General features: G+C 32.6%; 1 protein-coding gene across 1 annotated transcript; it reads right to left on the minus strand.

Annotated features, from left to right (window-relative positions):
• Window positions 1-7,636: 7,636 nt before the first annotated feature.
• LOC107865320 lies at window positions 7,637-9,249 on the minus strand. The gene is made up of 4 exons (XM_047408364.1): window positions 8,871-9,249; window positions 8,688-8,828; window positions 8,342-8,567; window positions 7,637-8,225 (listed from the first exon to the last, which is right to left on the minus strand). The coding sequence occupies exons 1-4, from the start codon at window positions 9,247-9,249 to the stop codon at window positions 7,637-7,639; spliced, it is 1,335 nt and encodes a 444-aa protein (XP_047264320.1).
• Window positions 9,250-10,710: the final 1,461 nt, after the last annotated feature.

Here is a 10,710-nt window from a genome sequence, read left to right on the forward strand (position 1 = left end):
GTGTATGTATGTATATATTTATATAAAGGCACAAACTAAGTCATCACACTTGTATCTACAAGCCTCCCAATCATCATAGAAACTAGTACTAAAATAATCAGGGTCTCTCATCCATATGTCTAAACATGAGAAAATTACCATAATAAAGCAACCGTAAAGAAAGGAATCCGAATATCAGAGTATAAAGACATAATTCTTAACCAAGGGATAATCATGCATAAAAATATAACCATAAGATGAAAGAATCAGAATCTTGCCCTAAATCTCAATACCATCCTAATAATCATCATATCATGTACTAACATAATAGTAACAATAATAAAATATAGTAATCGGCTAGTCCAGACAACTAATACCTATCTGAGATTTTCAAAAAAACCCCACCACCATAGGCCCAAAAGGTTCAATCAACAATCAGTAAACCATAAGTCATACTCATCACCTATACCTATGCAACCCCCATAAGGCTGATATATCGGAACATACTGGTAATAGACAATGCATATGGAAGGATGAATGCAAAGAGAATCCATAATAAAATAACCAATTCAAGTACCATAAATTAACCAAGTATACATACCTCCTCCAGCTCGATGGCTCACAAAGGCAGGACCTATGGTTACCTCCTTCTCCTAACACAACAACTCATGGATGAAGTAGTTCTTAGGGGGTTTAGGAGTACCTGTATACACTGGCCTGATCTTGACCCAAGATTTTCAATAATCATTAATGTCATCAGTAATCTTCGGGCTTGAATCAGAACTTATATCATCATCAGTCCACTTAGTCTAGTTCTTGGTATATATATAAATGTATACATATAAAATGCATAGGCTAGAATCGTGGCTAAAAGAGTATAAATTTGTATATCCATTGCCCAAGGTAAACTCCGGGACTAAATCATTATACAAGTGTAGAAAGGGTCAGAATATCTCTCGATTGAGGTAAATAGTAGTAGCTAAATCGTGGACTAGAACCTATCTCGATCAAATCTCTAAAACATCATATTTAGGCTCAAAGGCTCACAAGTCATTCATTAAGATGGTAAGATTCTTGTTATAAAGAAATTCATTTTAAAAGTGAAAAGTGGAAATAAATTCCTTTTTAGTAAAAGAGTAATAAAACCATATTTTAGTTGGAATCATACCATTTACCATCTAAGTGTTTATGATTGTACCGAATCTATGTATGCCATCACCAATATTCAAACAATACAATTATAAGCATCAATATGCTTATAAACTATGGCCATTTCCTTTACGAGGATAGAATACTTCCTGAAACCAAATCAATATCATAATCATACCCTTGGGACAAATATAAATGCGGCATAACCATAGCATCATAAGCATGGCCTTAGGCTCAATATATATCCAAAATAACCATAGCATCATAATTTGGGGGAAACCATTAGAATCCACCAAGTAGCATATTAAATATCACACTAAGGTTTCATTAACCTCAACCAAGTCTAATGATACTAACATGTGTAAATAAGTCTATAAAATCTAACACAAATATTAGCCTAAAGTGGGTCGGAGAAGCCCACTTCTAATCTCTGAAATTCATTTTAGACAAGTTTCTATCCCGGGCTAGGCTAAGGTATATCAATTAACTTTTAGATGTTTAATAAGCCATAATTATCACTAAGGTAGCAATTCCACCTAGAACATGAGCAACTAAGTTAATTCCACCTAAATTATCATTCCAAGATAGCCTAAGCAGTTCAAATAAGACTAATCATGCTTTCAATACCTAAATCTTATTCCATATCTAGAATAATATCATAATAATACTACGAATTAGCTCAATCTATAAAGAAGATAAAAGGATTAAAGAAATATAATAAGTATTTCAACTTAAGGGTCAAATACCCTTCTAGCACCCAAACACACAATTTAGGCTAACTCACGGTGTTCTACCCAAAATCACATCCTAACATCCCTATCTAACATGCCACATATATAAAATACCATCTCAAGTGAAGAATAGATCGGAGCCTACCTCGGTACCGAACCGGAATCCTTAGATCATTTATGAATCATCTGTCTTCACTCCAAGATCTTAAAATGTGTCACACTATCAAAATAGTAATCTACATATCGTTAGGAGTAAAATGAGACCCATATTTCTATATTAAGGGACGGGCCAAATTTTTGGTCAAGAACGGTCCCATGAGGCTCGCAAACAAAATCCAAAATTGAATCCATCACAAGGTCCCTCGAAGGACAAGAAATGTGTGCTCAAAAGTTGAGCATAAATGGAGCATAAATTGGATCTCAAATCAACCCTTAAAGTTTAGAAATTTAAGACCTAATTTCTAAGAACTTTAGCTACAATTTGGATGGAAATTGAAGGGAATGGGAAATGACCAAGAAAATTTAGGTTAGCTTACCTGAACCTACGTGGATGATTATCACTTTTTCCTCTCTTTGAGCTCTTAATTTTATGTGAAAATGATGGAAGAAGTGATAGAAAATTGGGTGGCGAAGAGAGCTTTTAAAGGCTACAGGTGCTGCTAAAGAAGACACTAGGGCGCTAAAGTGGGAACACGACCGCTAAAGTGGTCTGGCAACAACAACAGGTGTCGCTAAAGCGGTGAGCGCTAAAGTGCATCATCGACAAAGGGTCCAGGACCGCTAAAGGGTCCCTTGAGAGATAAAGTGTTGAGTGCTAAAGAGACCCAATAGGCGCTTAAGAGGTCATATCAGGTTCCCTGCACCAAATTTTGCTAACTGCGAAATAGACTTAGATCGGGCGATCGGGATTCATTCGGAACCACATGCGTGCAAACGAACTATGCTACCACACCAAATTTGACACTTTGGACTCAATGGATCCATCGAAACTTTCATTCGAGATCATTTAGACTAAATGTGAGGCCCACATGTATAGTTTCATGTTTTACAAAATCCACCCAATAGCCCAATATGAGTCCGGAAGCCTCGAGACCTGAACCGAGGGTCCTCCTAGCCTAAAATCAATATTTTGGAGTTGATGGCGCTGTCAGAATTCTTATTCGAGGTCTTCTACTAGGATTTTTGGTACGAGACCAAAACCTAAACAACAAAAGCTCCAAAACAGGAAGATGAGCCTAATATCTAAATGAACTGTCCGATAATCAAACCGACAGTTTCGACAAGTCATAAATAAACTGTGGCCAATGCGGGAATAAATGATAAAAATACATGCAAATTGAGGAAATGACCTAGAGGATCAATGCTGAAACTTACCTCAACCCTAACAATGACAACCTATTAATTTCATAACGTTCCCAACTATCTAAGTTATAAAAAACCTTTAATTACCTAACAAGATATGAATTGCTGCCATAAGGCACCTATCACTACCGCATAAGAGTTACAAATAATATTCTAGTGAGCATCCTTCTAGGACTAGGAGTACTCAAATGAGTATCATCTAATGAACTTGATTCTTATAATATCAGGGAGCAATAAGTTCTTTTATAATCTAGAGGCTAGTTCCCACGTACTTCCTGATACAACCCTCGAAAATATATGCCCTTATCAATTTCAAATCAACATGCTCTCAGTTAATGAAGAATATTAATCATGGTTAATCAATCAAATGTACAGTGTCGGGTAGAACGACCAGTTAAAGTCATGTCCGATCGTACGAATAAAATTATTATGACAAGTATTTTTGAGCTTTCATGAGATATCGTTGATACAATGATCATGTCAAGAGGAGTGTCTATACATCCATACTTCATATAATAAGCAGTAGATAATTTGACCATGTATAAACCAAGTGACAGATACTCTATTTCTCATAGCAAGTAAATCCTATGCGGGATGTCTGTAGTGTGAAAAGTTTATAAACTATTAACCCACAAGCCATTAAAAAAATGCAACACAAAGTGATATAATTGTCAAGGTTTTCAAGAAGGCAACACATAAGCAAGTAACACATAAGCAACATGAACTAAAAGACATGCATAGTGCGAGTGGAGAACTATAAAATACATACTGCAGACGAATTTATACTGCCTCAACCAAGTAAAGAACTTTTGGCCCCTGACATTTATGTAGTTAGCTTTCTATCCTCAAACCAATTACTCTCTCACTAAAAACCTTTCATGTTCATAACTTACTCAACTTCAATTTTTCTGATATTTATTATTAGTTTAAAATGTAGCCTTGCTTATTCAAAATAATTATGCGCTACCATAACTTTTATCGTGTTGGACAATTTCATCCACATTATCTATCTCTTAAATTCAAAATTTTCATTGTTTCTAATATAAACCAAACAACAATTTCTTTTAAATTCATTTTTTCACACTTCATATAATATGGCCAAACTGCATGTAATTCACATACAATAACTATACTAACCTTTAAGCTCGATATAAGGAGATCCACAAAGGTTATTAGTTCACCCGAAATATCTGAAGCATGCAAGTAGTAGAAGTCAGCACTACATCATTTTTGAATTACGGGTCACCCTTGTGACAGTTCTACGCTTGGACTCTTTTATTAGTCTGAGTTTGCCCTTAATAAGCTTAACCTGAATGACTCTCAACTGAGGGTAAACCACAAATAACCCCTCCTGATTTAGCTCTATAGCACGATTTGGATATAAGAAAGGTAACCGATCCAAAATGCTCCATACCCTCCTAATTATAAGTGGTGCACAACACACGCATAAGTAAGACTCTACTAGACACGACTTGTAGACTGCCTAGGACGCGATATTGCTCTGATCCCAAGTTGTCACACCCTAAACTCAGAGATCGCAACTGGCATCCAATGCCTTACTTGACTGATAAAACGAACACCCAACAAAAAGCATAACTGCAAAAACTAAGGGACGATGAGGCCCAAATGAAATGAAACATTGATAATAAAAAATGCAAAAGAGTAATACAATAGACCGAGAAGGTCGCTTTAAACCACAAACTGTACAGAAGCTAGTCCACCAAAAAATATATACACGAGGGCGACAAGGCTAAAAACTCAGGATACAACTAGCGAAAAGGCCATAACTGTCTCATATACCCACAATAATTGTCTACAAGCCTCAGAGATAAAGAACTACTAACAACACGGAACAAGGCCCTGACATACCCATTAGCTCTGCAAAGTAGAAGAAGACTCAACATTCCTAGAAAGAATAGCGCATCTCAATCATCAACTGCACTCGACCAAATGTAATGGGATCACTATGTTCCTAATAATTGACAATCTTAAATGCCGTGTCCCCTAGGCAATGAAAACATCAGTATGAAATAATGTGCCGAGTAGGTAAGGCAAATAAAGGTATCATGAAGTAACGAACGTACATACAAATAGGAGTCAAAGATATATGACCGTGCTTATCGCCTCATTAATTTATGGGCGGTGTCGTGAAATTATGACACTTGAGACGTCTAAAACTATAAATATTTGCAATTATGATGCTATTTTTATATGGGTATGATGTGTTTTTTGGGAATGTGAAGGTCAAATAAGTCAGGAGAAATAAAGTGCTGAATATTGGACAGAACTACAACAAAATGTATTTCTAGCCACGAAATCTAAGCTATGAATTTAAAAATAGTAGCTAATATCTAGTAATAGTTTCAAAAATTTAAACTAGGTAGCTAATTACAAATTCATAAAATTTCTTAGCCACAAAAGTTAAACTGACAAAGCTAATTTCTCATTTTTGCTACAACTAATGATAATCGTGACAATAATTGCCTAAATAGCTAACAACTCTATTGGTACAATAAAATTTTGTAGCTAATCATAAACTTTTGCCACACAATAAAAGTTATTGTAGCAATAGCAATTTTTTGGCCACAATAAATTATTTAAAATAAAATATTGTAGCTGATTTTTCTTTTACTTCAATTTATAAAATTTGTGGCAATAGTTAAATGAGATGATCACGTCTTTTTTGCTATAACAAAATTTTATAGCTAATTAATTTTTATCATGAGTTAAAACTTATTATAGAAATAGTAATTTTTTAGCCACAATAAATTATTTAAAATAAAATATTATAGCTAAATAGATATTTGTTTACCTCGAGTGACAAAAAGATTATTGCATAGCTACATAATATAACCATAAATGTTTTGCTACAACAAAAGTTTGTAGCTAATTTTTAGTTGTTGCCATATTTTGAAACTTGATGCAGCAATAGTAATTTTTTAGCCATGAAAAATGGTATTTAAAATAAAATACTAATTAAATAAATATTTTGATTTTGTACTAAAAATTATTGCATTATTTAACTTAAGAATGGCTATAATTATTTACCATGGCAATATGATTTAGCCATAAATTTAATAGTTTGATAAATTTTGTAGCTAATAATTATTTTCTACTGTGAGTTACAATTTATTGTAGCAATAGTAATCTAGTGTAATTAAAGGTGCAAATCCTTTGACTCGATTTAATACTACATGTCTATTTGTAAATTTTAAATATAATTAATATGTAATTATATCTAATTAATTTTTATTAACTGATTATATTGAACTTAAATATAATTTACCGAGTCTCACTAAAGTTTTATCTTGATCAAGTGCTTTCACAATTATTATTTGACTCAATCTTTTTATCAAAATAATATATTTATCATTTTAATATGATTGGAGGTATTAATCATTCAATTTAATTCAATTTTACAACTTGTAAGTCATAAATATAACTAAAATAAACACTTGATTATGTTTATTTCAATTAACTAATCATATCAAATTTTAGGAGAACGTCAATAAATCGAATTCAAACTTCATCCTGAGCTAGTGTTTTCAAATTGTTATTTGACTTTAATGTGATTTATTGAGACATTTTAAAAATCCATTATAATTAGAGATGTTCATCAGTCTTAACTCAATATTATAGTATTTTACTTCGAAGTTCAAATATTTCTTTTGCAAGTTGTAAATTTATTTTTTTAATAATTAAGCCCACCCATGTTGGATGGGTATTTGAAAGTTGCAAATATATTTATGTATGCTTGATGTTATTATTTTAAAATAAATGTTTAGCGTTTCATGTGAAACACTTATTTTTAAATGATATTCTAAAAACTTTAATAGTTGTAGAGATATTATATATACATATATTTATATTCGTTGTGATGCACAAACATTATTAAGGAACTATAATAATTACAAATACCATATGACTTATTTGACCACATTAAATTATATTCATTTACTTTTTATTAATTTAAAAAATTAACAAAAATTCTAACATCTTTACATTATCTATCCCCCACCCCGCCCTTCTATAATTTTTTTCATATGTAATATTAAGATGAGTTTCTTAATTTAGTATTTTATCTTTTATAAAATAATGTCATATTTTAATAAAATATATAGTATAAATTCTTCTAGAATATAATAGATAAATTGATCAATTAGTGGATATAATTATAATACTAATACACTCAAAGGCGAACCCAAGATTTGAAGATAGGGGGTGCACCATTATATTTAACATAGTCATATCGATTATCAACTACACAATTTTTTTTTGTCAACATCAACTACACAATTTGACATATGAATCTTTTAAACTTAAAAATTATTTAAACAAAAAAAGGCAAAGTATAAACTTCAAAATGATCAAATGATATTAATTTAGAACTAATATAACAAAAGTAGATCATCCTTTCATACTAGATATCGACGTGTTTTCATATTCTGAAAACAGTCAATGATTACATCATTGCTAATATTTATAAATATATCCTTCTCAATATAACAAACTAAACAATTACTTAAAAATGCATCACCAATACTACTACGCAATTTATTCTTGATATACTTCACGGATGAAAAAGCTTTCTCTACCGTTGCAGTGGCGACTGGTAAAATCAACGTTAACTTCACAAGTAAGTACATAAGAGAATAAGTCCCCACAAGATTTGCATTAACCAATGCTTCTGCCAAATCACCAATTCCTTTCAAATTAGAGAATATAGGATCACCACGCCGCATGTGTATAATAAAAGTATCAAGTTGGTAACTAAGCTCTTGAAGCTTTGATTCACCAAACTCATCCGGAAAATGTTTGACAAATATCATTATTTTTTTCTTATCAAAATTAGTAAAAGCATTTATTGGATTCAAGCTTGCCATACCAAGGAGCAAGTTACCACTCACAACATCAAAAGGATTATTAAGCTCTTGAAGTTGCAAGTCAATTATAGCATAAAATAGCTCAACACGTAAGTGATGTGAGTAAGTAACACTAGAAGGCCTACGCTTTGAATTTCCAGGAAGATAAAATCACCCATCTTAGGTACCAAAATTTCATGTTTATCACAAAATACACCAACTTCATTCATTAGAGAATCTCATCCGTCATCTCTCAACAATTGCAATCTTTTCTTAGTAATATCAAGAAATATCATGGCATTGACAATATCTTGCTCTTTCCTTTGTAATGATGCACTTAGCTCATTGGACATCACTAATATCTTCAACATCAAGTGAAGCAAGAAAGCAAATTCAAATTCATTGATCATACTCAAAAAAGCCCCGGCTTGTAATCTATCATTGAAATTCGAGCCTCCACATTTTATCGCATCAAGAACATGAACTATAGATGAAAATAAAACAATAAAGTTATCAAATGTTCTAAAATGTGAACCCCAACGAGTGTCACCTGACCTTTGAAGTCCTCGTTCTTAATTTAATCATTTTCCACTTTGAACTTCACCACTTTCTAGTAGTTGCTCCAATATTTCCGCATGATGGTCCCGAAGTTGATCTCGGCGCTTAAATGATGCTCCTACCACATTCAACACATTACTAATAATAGCAAAAAAGTCATCTACGAGCAAATATTTTTTGGCAGTGGCTATAAGTGTCAATTATAATTTGTGAGCAAAACAATGAATACAATATGCCGAAGGAGTTTCTTGCAAAATCAAAGCTTTAAGACCATTCATCTCTCCTTGCATGCTACTAGCTCCATCATAGCCTTGTCCACGTATTTTAGATGTACTTAAAGAATGTCTCATAAGCAAAGAACATATTGTTTCCTTCAACGTTTTTGTCGATGTATCACCAACACGAACAATAGCAATAACTCGCTCATTCACTTTACCTTTTTTGTTAACATACCTCAATGCAATGGTCATTTGTTCATGGTGTGATATGTCTTTGGATTCATCAACTAAAATCTCAAAAAAATCTCCATCCAAATCATCAATTATAGCTTTCACAATTTCTTGTGCACAAGCACTCACAATATCTTTTTGAATTTTTGAAGAAGTCATCATAGCATTTTTGGAGCATGTTTTAAAATAACATTATTCAAATCAGGTTGCATTTTTCCTAGCCATTTCAAAAGGCCTAGAAAAAGGCCTTTATTTTTGGAGGATTCACTTTCATCGTGACCTCGAAAAGACAATTCGAATTCCAAGAGGAACCTTGCCACGTTAGCTGAAGCCTCTAAACGAGTAATGTGCTCACTTCTTATTTTTTCAGATTGCTTGTTCAAAGCAACTTGAATTGATTGAGATTGATTTTCAAAATCTATCATCTTACTGAAACATCTTCTATGGACGTTATTTACTTTACCAACATGTAATTGGAATCGCTCCAAACTATGATTCCAAGCCTTAAAGTCGGTTTTTGCGAAAAAAATCACCCACATTGCCCTTTACATAATCATTTTTGAATAAATAGCAACACAAGCAAAACATAGCATCTTTCTTCACACTGCACTCCATCCACCTAGAATATGAACCCTCATACCATGTCGAATTAAATCGACGCATTTTCGTTCCAATTCTAGTTTGAGGAAATTGAGAAAGAATCGGTTGACAAGGCCCTTGTTGAATATAGTTTCTTCTCACTTGATCTCGTATTGTAAAGTCATATTCATGAATTGATTTTCTTTCCCCGGGATCGGATTTAAGTGAATTCACATCAAACTCTTCTATAAAGCGATGAGAATTATCTTTAAAACTAGAACTTGGTTGAGGAGAATAATATCTATCCATTTTAATTCACAAGAATCTATAACAAATCCCTACAAAATAAAATTCATCAAGAATATAAGTAAAAATAATTATTTATTTATTTTTAATCAAATCTCATATACTTAAATAGAAGCAAGTAAAAAAAAATTTACACACCAACTTTCAAGCAACAAGTAGATATTAAAAGTAATTAACATTACCAAAACTTGAATAAAAAAATAAAAAAAGGAAAGGAAGAAATGTGTACCTATTAGCAATTTAGCATCAAATGAAAAATTGCTCCTTTCACTTTCTCTGGGTACTATTAATTTATAGGAGTTTGGAATGGGGGGAATTTGGAGAAATAAAAGAGTTTGAAATTGGGGAGATTTGGGAAAATACGTGGAAAATAAAAATTGGAATTTGGGGGAGAAATATGGGGCTTGGGATTGGGGAAAGTCAGATGAGGTGGCTACCAGCTGCTGAAGTAAAATGAAAAAAATCAAACAACTCCATCAGGAATCTAACACGCGACTTTGGGCCAAACAGAAGTCAACATTTGAGTTCCAAATCAGTATAGCCACACAAGTTTTATTACTAAGGGTGCACAATTAAATATATTAACACTTTAGTAGGATATATATACGTATATATACAATTTTTTTAAAAGTTACCGGGTGCACGTGCACCCTCGAGGTACCACGTGGGTCCGCCTCTGAATACACTAATAAAGAAAAAGATACTAACATTTAGTGTCTTTTTGTTTTTTGAGCT

The sequence above is a fragment of the Capsicum annuum genome, chromosome 3 (assembly GCF_002878395.1).
Source record: "Capsicum annuum cultivar UCD-10X-F1 chromosome 3, UCD10Xv1.1, whole genome shotgun sequence".
Classification (NCBI taxonomy): domain Eukaryota; kingdom Viridiplantae; phylum Streptophyta; class Magnoliopsida; order Solanales; family Solanaceae; genus Capsicum; species Capsicum annuum.